Raw genomic sequence first — 18,143 nt, forward strand, 5'->3', positions numbered from 1 at the left:
AAGGTTAATAATTTCCCTCCAAACATCGTCCTACGGTAACGGTTTGGGGCTGGGGTAGGGGGAGGCCTAGCAGACAGCCCCGTGCAAAGGAGCCAGAGATGGAGGTTGGTGGCAATTGCTGAAGAGATGGCAGGGAAAGGGAAGCTTCAGACAGAAAGAGCAAGTCCATTGGGATATAGCACGCACTGGCCTCTAAGTCTACAGGATTCCTCTTTGCTTCCTACTCTTCCAAAATTAATTGTTTCTCCTGCATAGTGTAACTTCCCAACCACACTGGTGATTGCAGTCCCTGCTCCCTCAAAACTGGGAACATGGTGACTTTAATGCATTTCTTCTAGAGATTAGTTACCCTGAAGACTCATGTAGAAGACTGGGAACAGCCAATTCAGTCTGAATACTATACCGGGCATTCCAGAGCCCAGCCTGCCATTCTCACGTTTGACCACGAGAGGGAACCAGAGCATCAAGACCAAAACTTCCAAGGGCCATAACTTCTTTCAGGATGTATAAAATCCTACTAAAATTGATTATCTTTAAAAATAAATTATCTGATAATGTTTAGAAATATGCTTAGAGCCACTTTGCAAGAGTTTTCTAGAATTACAAGGACATGCCAATAAATCAATTTCAAGTAATGACACGGATATCACTTGTCAGTCCAACCAGGCGTTGCTACTAAAATACCTAAAATTCCAAGACACTCAACTAAAAAAGAGACCCAAACAGCCCAAAGTTATCCAGTTGGGAAGAATCATAGTGAAATGCAAACAGATTTTGCATGGCTCAACATCTTAATACTTTATGAGCAATCGCATCCAAGTTCCTTTCTTTGCACACCTACGCATTCTCCCTGTGGTATAGGAGAAAGAACCCTGGATTTGGGGATCATGGACAACTCACTGTTTCCTCATCTAAAAAAATATAAGGGGTTGAAATAAATCAGAGCTTGTTAATGAAAAGTAAGTTGAGTTTTTGGACTCCCTAAATTCTGTAAAATGTCCTGTTTACATGAGGACGTGCATTTTTCCCCAAAAGGAGACCCCAAATTGGTTCATAACCAGTAAAAGAAAAAAGGGTCCCAAAGCTGCAAGATGCAATGGTTCTGGGCTTCCTCCAATGGAACAAGGAACACAGATATTCCAACACCACCCTTGCAAGAGATTTGCAGCTAGGTGCCAGGGGAGAGGTGTCCTAACTGATGTTCTTTCCTTCCAACTCCAGTGTTTGGAAAAAGCGAACAGCAGGAGAGACAAACCAAGGACCCTTTTCCCTATCAATACCGGAAGCCCACGGTGGAGTTGCTGGTGAGTAGTGAGTGGCCCGCACCACGGGCAGCACCCCACAGTCACAGAGCCTGTGGCAGATGGGGGACCTGAGGTCTGGAAAAGGTGTTCTCTACGCAGACTTTTCTTGACTTCCTATTTCTAGAAGCATAATTACCTGGGATAAAAATGTCCATTTTTCACAGTTTACTTTATAACGTGTCATATCCCTGTTATTTGAATTCTTTATTATCTGTGTTCCTCTAAATCCGGCATTTAAGCATTTAGGTAACAAACCAGTGCCAATTTTCAAAAAATAGAATCTTTACATGTTTAATTTTATGGACAGTTACATTTTAAAGACTAGATATGCTGGGCAAGGGAGAAATAATTTATTCTGGAAAGAGTGTGGTGTAGTGGAAGTAACAGTTTAAAAAAAAAAAAAAACAAAGAATCTAAAGCTCTGTGGTGAAATCCCAATTCTACTGTTTGACTTTGACCTCTAGAAATGAGAACATCCCCGTGCCTGAGCCCTCATTTACAGAGTGAGAATAAAGATATTGTCTTGTTGTATTTCAAGGTCATTGCTCATATGAACTGAAGTAACATGATAAACAAAGCAAAAGATAGTCTAGTCTATGGAAACATAGAGATGATTAAATAGAAATTTCACTAAATATCAAATGAAAAATCTTACCTTGCTCCCCAAATGAGCACAAACACCATTTTTCAGTGTCAGAAGCACAGCATGTGGGAGCTTCTTTCCTCTCTCTCGTCCCCGGACAGGATCTGGACACCATGGAGGAGAGCTCTGAGATAAAGGCAGATACGAGCATCTCCAAGACTTCCTGGATTCAGAATTCCATGGCGGCCAGTGGGAAAAGGATCAGCAAAGCCCTCAGTTACATCACAGGAGAGATGAAGGAGTGCGGAGAGGGGCTTAAAGGTAAAGGTTCTGTAAGAGCAGCGTCTGACCCTGCCCCTAGAGAGGTCACCTCCGGTCATCCCCTGGGAAACTCTTGGCCACGGTTTCCCATAGACTAGACTGAGTTCTATTTCTATGGTCTTTCAAAGAGGGGAGTTCTTCTGTTAGGACAGACATACAGTCTCTTGGGATGTATATGCAATACATGTAAGTATGTGGGCTCTCACTGCTGAACATAACAGTCATGCTTTCTCAAGTATCCCATGAGAGTGTTGCAGTCAGGCATTTTAGCACTGGATTCTAGCGCTGGCATGCTAGAAAAACATGCCTGCCTATAGATGACTCCCAGGACAATTGTGTCTACTATTCCAGTAGGTTCTCTTTAGCAATCACCCCAGAGCTCAGGCCATGAGGGTTTGACACCCTCTATGCAGCAAGAGAGTTTTCTTTCCGGGTCCATCTTCTCGAAAATTCATGCCAGTCTCATGGGGGCACAGATAGCTCAGGGTATCCATCTGCTTGAAAAACAACCTAAAGACCACAACCAGCTGGCAGCGGATCTGAAGAGTTTTCTAGCAGTCAAATGCCCTCTTGGTTTCTTGTTTTACCCTCGTCTGTGGCAGATGACAGTGGAGGCTGGCTCCCTGTGAACGCTTTTGGGGTGCACGGCTTCCCTCCTGCCCTCCCCCTGCCCACTGGGGCCTGGTCCAGGGCTGTCACACCTGAGCACTGACTGACTGCCTCCCGGTTCCATTTCAGACAAGTCCCCAGTGTTCCAGTTCCTCGACTGGGTCCTCCGGGGCATGTCTCAGGTGATGTTTGTGAACAATCCCATCAGTGGAATCCTCATCGTCTTCGGCCTCTTTATCCAGAACCCCTGGTGGGCCATCTCGGGCTGCTTGGGTACTATTGTGTCCACTCTGACAGCCCTCCTCCTGAGTCAGGACAAGTAAGTTCCAGGAGACCAAGGTCCAAGCATGAGGCCAGAGGTCACTCCCAGGGGGCATGATTCACCATCTCCCCATCCCTTCATTGCTTGCGTCCCAGCTCAGAAACCCCTCAGAATGGGGACACATATAATTAAAAACAGCAATTCCTTGATTGTTTTGTCACAACGACACATTGTCTGGGGGAATGTGAAGCGGGGCCATCTGTTTGAAGGTGTGTGTTATCAGGTCCCAGTTGAGAAAAATCGAACTCAGAAGGCAAATCAAGAAGGCAGCGCCCCTCCACTGGGCCTTAGGGAGCCCCTCCTTCCCCAACCCTCCTCCCTCCCCCCAGGTCGGCCATCGCGGCAGGACTTCACGGCTACAACGGGGTGCTCGTGGGGCTGCTGATGGCCGTGTTCTCGGACAAAGGTGACTACTACTGGTGGCTTTTGGTCCCGGTCATTATGTCCATGTCTTGGTAAGTTTGCTTCTGAGGCGGTGGGTGCAGATCCGGGGCTGCCCACCTTTCCATCCCCATTCCATGACGGTCTGTCTCAACTCGATTTTAAAGTGGCGTTTACCTAGCTTGCACATCACTACTAACGTCATCCGGTGTCAACACGTGGTGGGTGACCTATAGACAGTATCCCATTACCCATAATCCTTTACTGTTCTTTTTTAAAGATCTAATGGGTTTCTGGTCCTGCCCAACCAGAATACAGGGAAAGGAACTAAGGTGCACAGAGGTGAAGAGCCACACCACAGGGTCCTGTCAGTTTCTGGACACTTTCACATTCTTCCTGCTGCCACCCCTCCATACACGTTTCTCCATCCCTGGCATCCCTGACCAAACTGGGACAACTTCCCCACGTAGGCTGAAGGCCCGGGCACTGGGCAGAGCCCTCAGAGTGCCAGGCCTCAGCTCCTTCACCTCCAGAAACTGCAGGGCACTCTAGCCAGGAGGCTACTCAACAAACATTTGTTGAATGAATGACTGTGATTTCCCTCCCTGTCACCACCACCCCCTGTTCCCTTCAACGCCCCCGCCCCAGCCCGTTCTCTCTCCTCATGTCCGGGCATGGAGCGATATGACTTTTTAAGAAAGTTCTGTGACTCCTTGCCTCGGGACTTCCCCAGAAAGCCCTCCTTCTGAAGCTGAGTCTGGCCATCTGCCTTGTCACTGCACCAGGCACAGGAAGGAGACCCAGGGAAAGAGCCTCTCGGGGCCAATTAGGGTCAGAGAGGGTTCCCATCAGGCTGATGGTCTCCAGGAAGACACAGAGAGCGTCCTACTGCCGCTCAGTCGGGTGTTAGGGTCAGAGGCTTGTTTAACAGTTTCTCTTGTGCTTCTGCCGTCAGCCCCATCCTCTCCAGTGCCCTGGGCACCATCTTCAGCAAGTGGGACCTCCCAGTCTTCACGCTGCCCTTCAACATCACAGTGACCCTGTACCTGGCAGCCACGGGCCACTACAACCTCTTCTTCCCCACGACGCTGCTGCAGCCTGCGTCCTCCGTGCCCAACATCACCTGGTCGGAGGTCCAAGTGCCCTTGGTAGGTATTGTGGAAGGTGAAAGGACCGCGTTTACTTATTTTGCACATCAGAAACATCCACAGGTAATAACTCGTATTAACAGTTTTATAATGCAAGACACTCTTCATACAGTGTGTCATTAGCCACCATTCCTTTCTTCTCTCTAAGAGCTATAAGGGCCATTTCTGATGCCACCCAGTCCCAGTACAGAGGAAGGAACTGAGGTCAAATTGAGACACTAATTAGTGAAGACAGCTAATTAGTGAAGAGCAAAGTCAAGACCAGAACTCTGGCCTCCTGTCTGCTAAACCCGGGTTCTTTCTTTTATCCTTTTTTCTTTTTTTAAAGTCTTTTTGATGCTTGATTCCAGTTTTAATCCAGCGTATGCTGTGTATGTTCTTTCATTCTGTCTCATTGGATCATTAACGGTGTACACATCACACCACCATCTATTGGCTTAGGGCGTTTCCGATCGAGCCTCCGGAGTGGACACCATTCACTCTCTGAGGCATACTCACAATTTTGAGCACAGCTGTGCCTCCATTAAGAAATGTATGTCTAACAGGGCTTTTCAAATTCTTACAAGGACTCTGTATCTCCTGCTGGTCTCTGGCAGTCTGCCAAGATAATTAATAAGAAGCTACACTACAAGCATTTAATCAGCATGGAGACACGTGTCCATTCGCCTCCTTATCTGAGTGGACACGTTTGCTCGGAGCCCCGCCTCTTTCCGTTACACTGAACAACCCCACAGGTTGGGCTCACTCTGCAACTTCGTTATTGGCAATTCATCATCTAACCACAAAGCCACTCGTACTTGTTGAAAGAACTTTCAGAAGTAATGTTGCCTAGTTTCTCTTAGCATTTCCTAGTTTGCAACAGCATGGCATAGTGGAGAGAGCCCTGCCTTCGCACTAAAAAGCATCATTGTTTAGGAAGAGAAATATTCGTGTTAGCCCCATTCGTGTGTGTGCGTGTGTGCGTGTGTGTGTGTGTGTGTGTCTGTGTCTGTCTGTGTACACCTACATGAGCCAGAGGAGAGAAAGTGTGCCGTGTTGGCGATTCACTCCTGAGGCGTCCCTTCCAGGGTATTTACCCCATCGATAGCTTTGGAAGGCAAAATCGCTCTAGTTGGTTATGCTGTGGAATGAAGATGTGAGAAATGACAAGTTTAAGACATTTTGCCTTCTCCATGCCATTTTTAATGGAAAAGATGTCTAGGAATTTTTGTGGAAATGGAAAAATATTGGGGAATCCTGTACAAATACTTCAGAACCCCGAAGTCCCAAGAAAGAAAAATGCAATTTTCGGTGGTTGTTCTTTAGGAAATAACTTTCTGGTCAATTGAATGCATTATGGTAACAATGAATATGTTTTGTCTTCTGACCATTATCATTAGAGCCTGGAGTTTTGGGAAAACAAGTGGTAAATGTCAGGAGAGGATCTAAAACTCCCAATAATGTTGAGGCCCCATGAGTTCCTCTGCTCTCATGGCCCCTGGAGAGCCCCCTGGAAGGGGGGACCACCAAGGGACTGAAGTGCCCAGCACCACTGACTCTCTGTAAAACTTTCTCATCTGTCCCCTTTCCCCCCACATGGCGATGCCAAAGCCCCTTCTGTTCCTGGGGTCACAGGAGACTGAGCCAGGAGGGTTGGCCGAGTAGGGCCACCCACGGGCTCCTGCAGTGTCCTCCTGTCTCTGCACACCCCCAGGGGGCAGGGTCCTCTCAGAGAACATGGGCTGAGAAAAGAACTGTCTCATCACAATATATACATATGCCAGCCCCAGGACTCTGCTTCTCCTTAGCTTACTGCCCAAGGGATGAGATGAACCCCAGTGTATCCCAGCGTGGCCCAGAGCCTCCTCCTTTAAACACTTTCCTAGCTCAAGGGCCAGTGGCCAAAATTTCCAAACCGGGGAAGCCTGCATGCCCAGAAGCCTTTTCCCAAATTCCAGAGCACGTGCGCAAGTGTCCACAGGCCCTGGATCCTGGTCTCATCAAACCCTTTGTCCTGCACGGGAGACCCTCCACCTTTCAGATACATAGAGGCCTGATGCAAGCGGGGTGCTCACCTATCAGTCACCATTTGATGGTTTGTCAATCAAAAGAGTAGCTGCAACGATACTACTTTTGTAGGGCGCTTCTGTGAATATTGGTGCGTCGATTACACACACCGACTAACGTGACCACAGCCCACACATGTTGTTCTTGGAAACACAGATGACCACTTTCCCATCTCCTAGTTAGCCTTCTAGTCGTCCTTTTAGCTTAAAAAAAAAGTTACAAGAGAGTTTTGAAGCCCCAGCTTTGATCAGACATCTATTACTTTTCTCATGAAGAATACCCTCATTTGGAAGGTTTTCCGTTTCTCTTGACTAGGAGTTTAGTGGCTTACACTCATGTTTCTGAATCAAGGAAACTTAACACCCTAACCCCTCACTGTTCTAAGAACTCAAGACTAAAACAATAAAACTCGTGTCCCTTTCAGAGGTAACCTATTCAAATAAAAATATCTTGGAAACCTGTTGCAAAATGTTTATGGGGAGGGCTTGGCACCAAATCTTTTCCAGCCCATTAAAGTCTTTATTCTTTAATTTTTTGTATGTTTCTCTTCACAATTGCGTGTGATCCCGTTGCACCGACAGCTTTTGAGAGCCATCCCTGTTGGAATCGGCCAAGTGTATGGCTGCGATAACCCCTGGACGGGAGGCATTTTCCTTGTGGCTTTGTTCATATCTTCACCTCTTATTTGCTTGCACGCTGCGATTGGATCCACCATGGGGATGCTAGCAGGTCAGTGTCATCTCTTCTTCTTCATTAATGGGCCATAAGGATGTTAGTGCCTGGGACCAGCTTCAAAGAAAATGGTGACATGTGTGTGTCTTCAGTGCTCTACCTGCGTATTTCTATAAACGTCCCCTCCTTCTGTTGTTCGTACTATGTTTTGTTCTATTTTGAGGCCAGTGCCCTCATGCTCCCATGAGCAAAAGCTGCCCTCAGGAAATGCTTTGGTGTTAGTCATTTACACCTTAGTATAAATTTAAAGTTTGGGAGGGGTTTCTTCTAGGCATGTTTATATTTTAAGTCTTGTATATTTAATGGTGATAAGAAGGAAGTGTTCTCTATTAGAGAACATTAAGATATCAATGAAAAGGGAAGTCCTTCTTTATGGCCAGGGTAGGACCATCTCTGGACTGGTTAAATCAGACTTCAGAGTTCCTCCTCAAAGGGTCTCTTCTACCCAGAAGAACTTCACCACTAATATTCACATGGCTCAATGGCCATTTGTATCCTTTAGATGTTTTTTAACTGAATAAAATCAGAAGTCCTTTTCTATAAATGCCTAAGGGAAAAACTAGTCTGGGCGTTGAGGACCATGGGGGGTTTCAGGGCCGGCAGGGGAGCCCCAGGAGACCCCAAACCCAGTACCCATGCCTGCCTTCTCTCACAGCGCTCACTATCGCAACGCCCTTTGACTCCATCTACTTCGGCCTGTGTGGCTTCAACAGCACGCTCGCCTGCATGGCAATTGGGGGCATGTTCTACGTCATCACCTGGCAGACACACCTCCTCGCCATCACGTGCGGTAGGTACCGCCAGGGGAATTCCCTTTCCACCAAAAGAGATGGCTGTGTCTATCCCCGCAAGGAGTACCACCCTGTGAAAACTCTACTGATCCTTCAAAGATGAAGGCCAGGATCGTTTGCTTTATGAAAGGACTTTTATTCAAAACTGGTTTTGAATGGTTGCTTAGTGATGAATACGTTAAACACTATTTTCACTGGATGCAAAGTGTTCAGCCACAGGCAGACATATTTTTTTAAGATGGTGGTTGTTTGGTAGTTGTTCGTAGGCTGTGATTGCTACTTCCTGGCTGGTGATTGGAACTAAATGACTGAGCAACTCTTTTGCAAATGAATCTTTAGGTTTGGAGTTGGGTGATTTATGACAGACACAGCAATTAATCTGAAGCACCCAAAAATTGACTATGGACCTTCAAATAGTGCTCATGTTGTAGGATGTGGCCGGGATTACTACTAGCTGGGCACTCAGTAACTCTCTAATAAAGGTTGGCTGTGTTAACTTCCTAGGGACAATTGGGATGCATTTAGTCAGGAAATTAAAGGTTCAGAAGCAAAGCCCAATTACACTGGCCCATTTTCACAGACCCTCACCTCTCGCTGGCACTTGGCTTTTCCCAATAGCCAGGCCTGGTCAGACCTTCCCCTTGCAGAGCCTAGAAGATGAGGCAGAGGGTGTATTTGGTCTTCCTCAAGCTTACAGAATGCTGTTCCTTCCTGAAAACCCATATTATGTTCATAACTTGTGATGAAATATACCAACAGGGAGTTCTGGGATTCACTTGCCTTGGCTGTATAGTAAAATTTTCATTTATGGTTTGTGCTGCTAAATATTCCTTTGCTAGAATGCAAAGTGGTGGCACCCAAGAGAATAGTAACAGCTCAATTTTGGCCCTTTTTAACCAAGTTCATCTGCTGTTTTAGCTGTGCCGGCATTTGTGTGGAATTTAACACTTTTCTAAGCTGCCAAGCAATGGAAACAGAACTTTTTTTTTTTTTTTTTTAACCTGAGAGATAGATAGCATTTGTGGCATAAAATTTATGGGGAGAGAATAAATAGACAAAGCTTAAAGTACTGTTAGTCACTTGACTATTTCTTGGTTCTTTTCCAGCACTGTTTGCAGCCTACCTGGGTGCTGCCCTGGCTAACATGTTTTCTGTGGTGAGTCCACGTGGGCTGAGAACGTGCCACAACACCCTTTGTGGTGTTCTCTTAGTTCCCCAAATTCCACACAGAACCCCTCCTCCAGGAAGCCTTCCCCAGTTCATCCCTCTGGTCTCAAATCACACTCATCGCCCCAGCGCCTGCTAGACAAAAGGAGCTGGGCCTCAAAAGTTTAAATGTCAAGTGTTGGTCAATCAGATCCCATCGTCAGGGGGCCAGCAGAGCTCCTTGTAGAAGGGACAATTGGAAGGGAATTATCTTATACATCAAACTCCTTTCTGATTGAACTCTAGTTCTATCATCCTCTACAACTAATCTTAAGCCTTTATTCTTTAATTTTTTGTATGTTTATAGATCCTCGGCCCAACTAGCTTGTGGGCCAATGTACATCTTCGTTTGTCCCATAGCAACTAGCACAGAGAGAGGAGGTCATGATGGAAGGCCTCAGGAAAACAGGGAACCGAGCCTGAGAGAAGCCGTAGCTGGAGGGTATGGGCATGGGCAGCAGTCTGAGAACTCCTCTTCTGTCTGAACCCCAGTGGAGGCTGGTGTGTGAGGTCAGCACGCACCACATGGCCCGCCCCAGCCCCCTCATACACTGAAAGGGTCCCAGGCCCCAGTGTAGAGTGCTCAGGGCTCAGTCTGCAGTCAGTGCCTCCCCCTTTTGGATAAGGGTTCAAGGGCACATCTCACATTCGCAATCAGGAAAAGTCCTGCTGGTCTTGCGGGTGGAGATGGAGGTAGGCATTCTACTCAGACCTGTCTAAATCCCTCACTAGTGAAACCGGAAATTTCCTAAGCAATAGAATTGGCCTTCCGTGATCCCATCCCATGTCCCCCAGTGGACTAAGTCACTTCTCTGAGCCCCATCAAATCTTGTACACGCCTCTCCTCCAACGCGTGACATACAGTACATGATGACTTCGATACGCAGCAGTCCTCTTCCATGTTCAGCTTGCGCGTTCCTTCAGAACAGGGACCTAGTCATGTTTTTATCTTTATCTCTAGTACCTATTACAGCGCCCAGCCCAGCATGTGGCACGTGCTCAGAAATGTTGAATGAATGAATCCTAAGGTAGTGAGGCCCCATCGTGAGGAACATGAGAGCTGGCACTGAACAGCCAACCATCAGAAACACTGACGGGGGAAAGAAGATGGAGTATAGCTTACTGAGGGTCCTATGTCCTCCTGGCTTTCCCATCTCTTCTTGCGCCCATCCATTCACCCAACCATCCACCCAATAAACACATGTCATGTGCCTTCCTTAGACACAGTCCTGGAAGAGATGCCAAACAGGAGGCTTTGGTTCTTGATCCCAGGCATTTACAGGGTGACCAGTTCTTTCCTCTGTTGCAGAGAAGTTAAAGGTTATGCCACTCGATTTAAACATTTTTCAAAACAAAATCAAGTTCAGTTTCTGGGTGCCTACTATGTGTAAGACACCATGCTGACCACTCTCAGAGATATAAAAACGTGCAGGCTATTAACTCACTCTGGAGGGATTTCCAGTCTCCAAGAGGAGACACAAATGTTGAGTGACATTTATGAGATCATCCAAGACCTCCCTAGAAGAGAGAAGTTGGGAGCCGCCCTTTTTACTTTCTACTGACCCATGTCTGTGCAGCACTATGTCTTCAATAATGTCTCCCTCTGCTTGACAATAGTAACCACGAACTGAGGACCACTGATTGAGTACTTAGTATGCTCCAGGCATCAACTCTCTGAGTAGATATTTTATCCGCATTTTACTAAAATTGAGGAACTAAGTCTTGGAAAGATGAAAGGACTGCCACAAGGTGATCAGAGCTGAGATTGGGGTCTGGGTCTGTGGAGCCCCCAGCCCACTTCTTTCCCACTGTAGGACTCGAAGAAGAGGCTTCCCAAAATACCCTGTGCAGTCTTAGCAAGGCTTGGGGAAGACTCTCTGAGTGGAGTTCATCATGGGTATTCCTTACGGCTGCAGTTCTGGCACGAGGCGGTCATTATTCTTCCCCACATCCCATCCAACAGCACCATCTTTGAACACACACGTGACTGGCATTCTTACCCCCATGCTATTACCCGAGGCTTTTACTGGTTATACTAAAATGACGTTTAGGAGAGAGGGAGCATGATTTGATCTGCCTCACAGCTGAATTTGCAGGCTCTGTGTTACCAAGCTATCCAGTCAAGTTATCTCAAAGGAAGAGTGGTAAGGGGTATTTAAAATAAAAAACAGGTCAACATTATGAAAAGAGAACTGAGAGTGGGAGAGAGAGCCCTTGAGAAGAGAGACAGCTACTCTCCAACTTCAGTTCCTGGGACTAGGATGTCACATCTCTTCCTCTCTCCATATGTCTGCTCTATTTCCCTGTGTCTCTCTGTGATGGGTTTCTGCTGCTGCACACAGCCCCCAAATGGCCACCCAGCATTGACTGGCTCTCTAGTCCTTTCAGATCAAGAGCCTGTGGACACGGTCTCTGTGTCTCTGAGGCCAAATTCTCAAGAGAGGGATTCTATTCCCAGATCGCCTGCCTATGGGAAGCTGCATTTGATTCAGGTGCTTGCCTCCCGTCCCATCAGCTATAACCAAAGAGAAAAGGCCTTGAACTACAAAATGACTGCCAAAGCTATTCCTTCAACAGGGGCTATGAGACAAGGATGGCCATAGTTCCTTGAGCTGAAGGTATAGGCTGGCCAGATGACCCAAAACAAAACATGTCTCCTCCATAAAGGCATATTATAATAGGATTGCAATGGCTGCATTTTAAAGCATGTGTGTTCGCCTGTTACATTGTAGACTGACAACCCCTGAGATGACTTTATTTATACTTGTTATAAATTATTATTCTTATCAATGCCCATGAAGCATCCCCTTCTCTACTCAGGGCTGGAGGTGTTTGGTAAGGGCCAATGAAACAGACACAAGCACCTGATGTAACCAAGGCTTCTCTTGTGTTCCCCTTTCCCCCCAGTTTGGATTACCACCCTGTACCTGGCCCTTCTGCCTCTCGGCACTGACCTTCCTGCTCCTGACAACCAACAACCCCGCCATCTATAAGCTTCCACTCAGCAAAGTCACCTACCCAGAAGCCAACCGTATCTATTACCTGTCCCAGGAGAAAAACAGAAGACCATCAACCATAACAAAGTACCAAGCCTACGATGTCTCCTAAGTTGCCCTTTCCAAAACATGTCACTGTAAATTCAGCCTTCGGCAGGCTGTGCACGTCCCCAGGCTGAAGGCTACTTAAGCTCGCCTCCTGCCTGTTCTATGATTCTCATCCAAGCAAGCCTACACCTTAGTTATTCTCAATCACAGGGAAACATGTATGTAGTCACCATTCAGGAACCTCTCTGTTCTAAGACGCACGACAGTTATCAAGGATATGATTAGTTTAGACTTGGCACAGCTCACTCCATAAGAGTTTCCTTTGAGGGGAATGTTCCCTCTCCTGCAAAATAAGCCACATCCCTAAAGAGAATTCACCAAGAAGGGGCCAGAGTTTGGTAACATGATCACCCAACTCAGTCATTTAATGTAGTAACGCACAGTGTCAGGGAATATAGATTAGTCTAGAAGGCAAAAGGGCTGATTCTGGCCCAGCTGTGACACTAATTAGCTTCTGCCATCCTGGGTGTCATTGTTTTCATGACAGGGAAGGGACTCTCTAGTCCCTTCTACCTCAGAAGTATTGATTCATCTCCCTCTCCTGTAAACTGACGGAATCAGCATGACCAACAAGTGATTACTTTGAGTTAGGTAAGAGATGGAAGGGTTGCCTGGAGAAGAGGCAGAACAATTTTAATGATCTGTGGAGAGTTATTCTTCAGTCCTGAGAAGATGTTCTCTAGACATGGGGTTAGGAACCTAATTCACTGGAAATGCCAACGTGCCTTCCTTTATGTAACAGAAATATTTCCGAAATGTCATAAGATGAAAACTGATCTTTTTCAACATTCAAATCATATTTAAACAAGTGTGCTTCCTTTGGTAATAATCATAAGCATAGTCTCATTAAACTGTTAAGTTTGCAACTTGGTATCGGGGTTTTCTTAAAATGGAGCTCACCTATATTGTTCACACATTGGTGCACACATTGACCACTTGAGGGGTTTTCCCCAGACAAGCGTGTGTCCAAAAAGAGATGAAGATGGATTGAAAATTCTCAGAAGAGGGTTTACAAAGGTGATTATACAAAAATGACAGAGGTTGTTTTCGGCTTGAGTTAAAGTGCGGTTTGTCAACAAGCCATCTCACTTTTTAGGAAATAGTATTTTATTCTCGCAATCCAAAGTTACAAATCCAGCTCCTTCTGTTATTTAATTACTCAGGGTTATAGCATTAAGCTCATAAATCACAGGACCGCTTTATGGGAAGCTCAGCCTTCCCACCTGTCCCCCAGAGGACGGTTGATGAACCTCCTACAGCTCCCCGTCTCATCTAATTCTAATTGAGCATCATGGGGTGAAGACTAAATATGGGGATATAGAAAGGAGGCAAGGGGGAGGGGACAGACTGTCTGTAAATACAGCTTTAAGGAAAGAATTACATTTGACCAAAATCCATCATATAGAAAAAGCTGGTTTCCACTTTTTTTTTCTCTGTCTCCCCTGAGATCCAGGTTATGTTCTGCCAGCCCAGCCCACTGGGCTGCCTATTTCTCTTCCAGATCATATCTAGCCAGTTATGACTTCTCCAGGAAAACGGAACACTTCTCGCTGGAAACAAATTCCCCACGTAGGAAGGGGAGCGAGTCACACTCCCGAGGCTACCTCCGAGTCTGTGGTCACACCTGGAGGCCAAAAAGGTCTCAGACTGTATTTTAATGATGATGGAGTTACAGCCCTCTGAGGATTAAGCATCCAGGAATTTCACCAGAAGGCTGTTTATGCTCACGGCTCACTCAGCTGCCCCAGAACCTCTAAGTGATGACATAGAACTATTCAAATACCACTTTCCATGCATTTTCCATCAAAGTGTTATAATCTGGTTTCATTAAGAGCAGGAAACCCTCCTCATGCGTGCCTTTCTGACTAGTGACCATTAACATATCCCTTTAGCTCTTCTAAGTATTTCAATATCCTCGCCTACAAAGCAAATTGAGTTGGCCCGGTATAACAAGCAAGATGGAAAAAGATGGGATGAAAGAATTTGACGTATGAAAACGTCCAATGTCCACAGGAATCTATTCCAGCATTTCCGTTACCAGAAGAAAGAGGGAGCCAGCTCGTTCCAGCTTCTGAAGGATGTTTGTGCACAGGAACACATCTCTCCCAAGGTTACGTTCAGTGATATCACATGGATAGTTTGAAATTGGCTGTTGTGGGAGTATTTACGCCACAGAAATGGGCAAACTACGGATCTGGGCTTTTTTTTCCCCCAGACAGCCAGCATACCAGCCTACCACTGCTCAGTCAATTTGGTGGGAAGAAAAGAGGACAGTTGCACAGAGTCTCAGACACTAGGGCCAAAATATTCTGTCCAGCAATCCTACATGGATGCCATTGCACATACAAAAGGCACGTGTAAGAAAACCAAAAATGTTCTCAGGTATAAAAGGACCTCTGAAGATTTACACACAGAGCGCTACACTGAAAACACTCTAAGTGGAAGTATCCAAACAAGAAGAAAAATGTATCTAAGAAATACTACAAGGGATACAAGAATACCATAGGATGATCAAATGCCTTAATAATGTTTATTGTTTATTAGGACCCAGGCGGAGGGAATAGAAGAAATACACCTATGACAACCAAGAACTGGAATATTAAATGATGATGGAGTTGAGGGGGGTGGACAAAAGAGGCGGAAAAGCTTTTTAAAGTTCTTAGCTTGTACAAGAATTGATAAGTCTTGAAAACCACAGGGAGAAATAAACATGGGGGATAAGGGCAACCACCATGAGAACAAAATTAAAAATATAAATTTTGAACGAGATGAAAATTCTCTTTCCGATGGAAAACGGAAAAAGAGATAATTGTTCTAGGAAGTCACCAAAAAAAAGTAAGTACAAAAAAAACCAAAAAACAAAAAAAAACCAGAAGGCAGAAATTAGTCATAATATGATAGTAACTGACCAAAAAATATTAACTACTAAGTTTACCACTAGAAGACAGAGATGCATGGGGTTGTACTTTTTCAAAAAGAGCTAACAATTTGCTGTTTACAAGAAACACATTTAAAGCAGAAAGACAAAATGTTTAAATACAAGGATGCAACTAGATATAGTAACAAATATGGACCAAAAGAAAGCTAGGGTATCAACTATAATACCCAGGAAAATAAAATTTAAGGCAAAAAAGATTAAGAACAAATAATGATGTAAATAGAACAATAGAAAAAGAGTACATAATCATCATATACACACATTTGTACTGAATCATCAGCCTCAAAATACATCAAGCAACAACTGACTGAACTTCAGGAAAAAAATGAACAAATCAATCATTGTAGCTAAGATTTTATCAAAATCTCAGAAACCTGCTACGTCAAGAGAACAAAAAATGATCAGAGATATCAGGGATCTAAACAAAGAATTAATAAGTGAACTATTATATACATGTAGGATTCTAAACCCTCCCACTAAATACCACCCCCCCAAAAAAAAATCAGAACACACATTCTTTTTTTTTTTCTTTAAAGTTTATTGGGGTGACAATTGTTACCAAAGTCACATAGATTTCGGGTGTACGATTCTATAATACAATATCTATCTCTCACATTGTGTGTGCACCACCCAGGATCAGTTCTCTTTCCATCACCATATATTAGACCCCATTTACCCTCTTTTAGAGCAACACACATTCTTTCTAAGCACCCATAGATCATTTACAAAATAGACCATGTATTATGCCATCAAGCAAGCTTGGGGTTCTCATGCAATGCTGGTGGAAAGTTGACTGGTACAGTCATTTGGAGAACAGGTCCTCCATATTTAGTCACGATAAATATAAACACCCCCTGCGACCCAGAAATTTCCTTCCAGACTATACGTATCCCCTGCGCCTGTGGGGCCACCAGGAAGGCTGTTGACCACAGCATGCAGAGAGCTGGAGGAGAACACAGAGGCCCAGTGGGCGGGACACACGGTAGAATCCTACCCACCAGGTAGAACTCAGTACTACACGTATAGCAAAGTGGCTAGATCTTAAAAACCTCGTGCTGGGGTAAAAATAAGAAAGTGACTTTTATAATCAATCCATTTGCATGAATTAAAAATGCAATTACACAAAACTACAATACATATTTTGCAAGCACACAAACAAAAAAGTTTGGAATTCCTCCAGCATTCCATACCTTGGAATGCTGGAGGGAAAAGAGAGTCTAAAAATGAAAAGATAGACACACCTTCATACATTTAAGAGAGGGGCCTTTCATAGAGCAACAAAGATAATATGCAGAGACCAAACCACGTGATTAACTCAACTGTCTGTCAAAAAAAAAAAAAAAAGCATAATGGGTGGGGCTCAGTGTATGCCTGCTCAGCCCCTTCAAAGCCTCGTGCTGTCTCTGTCACGAATTGGGGCAGGATCCATCTGCAAAACCCCTGCTGGATTCTGCCTCCAGGAACATTTGTAAGCATTCTGGCCACACTACAGTGTTACATACATACTTTTACAAAAAGGTTCTGTACTCTGTCTCCAAATAGGATGACCATTTCAATCCCTAGAGTAACATAGTGGTGAATACATATATTTATGGTGCTTTAGAATGTTTTAAAACCTCTGATGAAATGTGGAAATAAGGAGACATTTGTTATTGAGACTGCAGAAAGGTGGGAAAGAAAAGACTTTCCTGAACATAACAGATGCAGGAATTGAGGCTATAAACTGAGCTCAGAAAGAGCAGGGACCTGAGACAAAGATAAGTTCACATAACCTCCTAACAGTCACCAAACCTATGAGGTTGGTGCAAAAGTAGTTGCGGTTTAAAGGTTAAAAATAATTGCAAAAGCCACAATTACTTTTTTTTTTTTTTTACCACAATTACTTTTGCACCAACCTAATAATTGGTGAGTCAAACAGGGGTAGTGTGGAGAGGTCCCAGCTTTGAAGCCAGATGAACCTGGTGGAATCCAGCCCTTCTCTGTTACTTACTGGCTGCGGGCTTGATCTCTCAGACCTTACATCTCATCATCTACAAAATGAGGGTCATACCCACCTGGGAGCAGTGTTGATGTGCAGGCTAAACAGGAACCCCAGGAACATAACTAGCACATACTGGGCCCATCGGCGTTGGAGTGATGGAGAAGTGCACGCTTCTGCCCACAATTGCCACACAGTCCCAGTGACCAGAAACACCCAGGAAAGCCTGGGCACCGGCTCATGGGTTTTCTTTAAAATGTGGGTATCCTGGATCAGAGGGGCCAGATTAGAACCTTTTTTAGATTTAAGATGTTCAGGAAAGAACTCGCTGGCTAGCCAAGTGGGGATATACTAAGACTGCCCCTCATTTCACCATTTGACCTATCCCCCTTCCTTCCTCTTCATACTTCACCAGAGCAAAGCACCAACTGTTTCAGGAAGCTTCCTCAAAATGAACTCCCCGAGGGCCCCTGTCCTCTCAATCCCTAAAGTCATTACCATGGAGTGTCCTGCACAATTGTTCTCTATTTCAATGATGTGGGTCTTTTCTCTCCAATTAGATCGCAAACCCTGTGCAGACAGTGGTTGTAATATACACACCCACACGTACACATACACCCCCATACACATGCATACATACATACACATACATACACACATGCTATATAGCACACAGGAGT

General features: G+C 45.1%; 1 protein-coding gene across 6 annotated transcripts in view; it reads left to right on the forward strand.

Moving 5' to 3' along the window:
- The window catches only part of SLC14A2 (solute carrier family 14 member 2), a 413,346-nt gene extending 399,994 nt beyond the window's left edge, over positions 1-13,352 (forward strand). For 4 of the 6 annotated variants that reach the window (XM_033087768.1, XM_033087769.1, XM_033087772.1 and 1 more), the window contains 9 exons: positions 1,222-1,304; positions 2,049-2,208; positions 2,947-3,136; positions 3,469-3,594; positions 4,476-4,668; positions 7,296-7,443; positions 8,102-8,236; positions 9,344-9,393; positions 12,351-13,352. In XM_033087768.1, coding sequence (XP_032943659.1) covers positions 1,222-1,304; positions 2,049-2,208; positions 2,947-3,136; positions 3,469-3,594; positions 4,476-4,668; positions 7,296-7,443; positions 8,102-8,236; positions 9,344-9,393; positions 12,351-12,551 — 1,286 coding nt within the window. In that variant the 3' untranslated portion in view covers positions 12,552-13,352. Of the gene's footprint in view, positions 1-910; positions 960-1,221; positions 1,305-2,048; positions 2,209-2,946; positions 3,137-3,468; positions 3,595-4,475; positions 4,669-7,295; positions 7,444-8,101; positions 8,237-9,343; positions 9,394-12,350 lie in introns of those variants that run through there. The other 2 variants (XM_033087770.1, XR_004421075.1) reach the window with 2 other exon arrangements.
- Positions 13,353-18,143: the final 4,791 nt, after the last annotated feature.

The sequence above is a fragment of the Rhinolophus ferrumequinum genome, chromosome 19, assembly GCF_004115265.2.
Source record: "Rhinolophus ferrumequinum isolate MPI-CBG mRhiFer1 chromosome 19, mRhiFer1_v1.p, whole genome shotgun sequence".
In the NCBI taxonomy this organism is placed as follows: Eukaryota; Metazoa; Chordata; class Mammalia; order Chiroptera; family Rhinolophidae; genus Rhinolophus; species Rhinolophus ferrumequinum.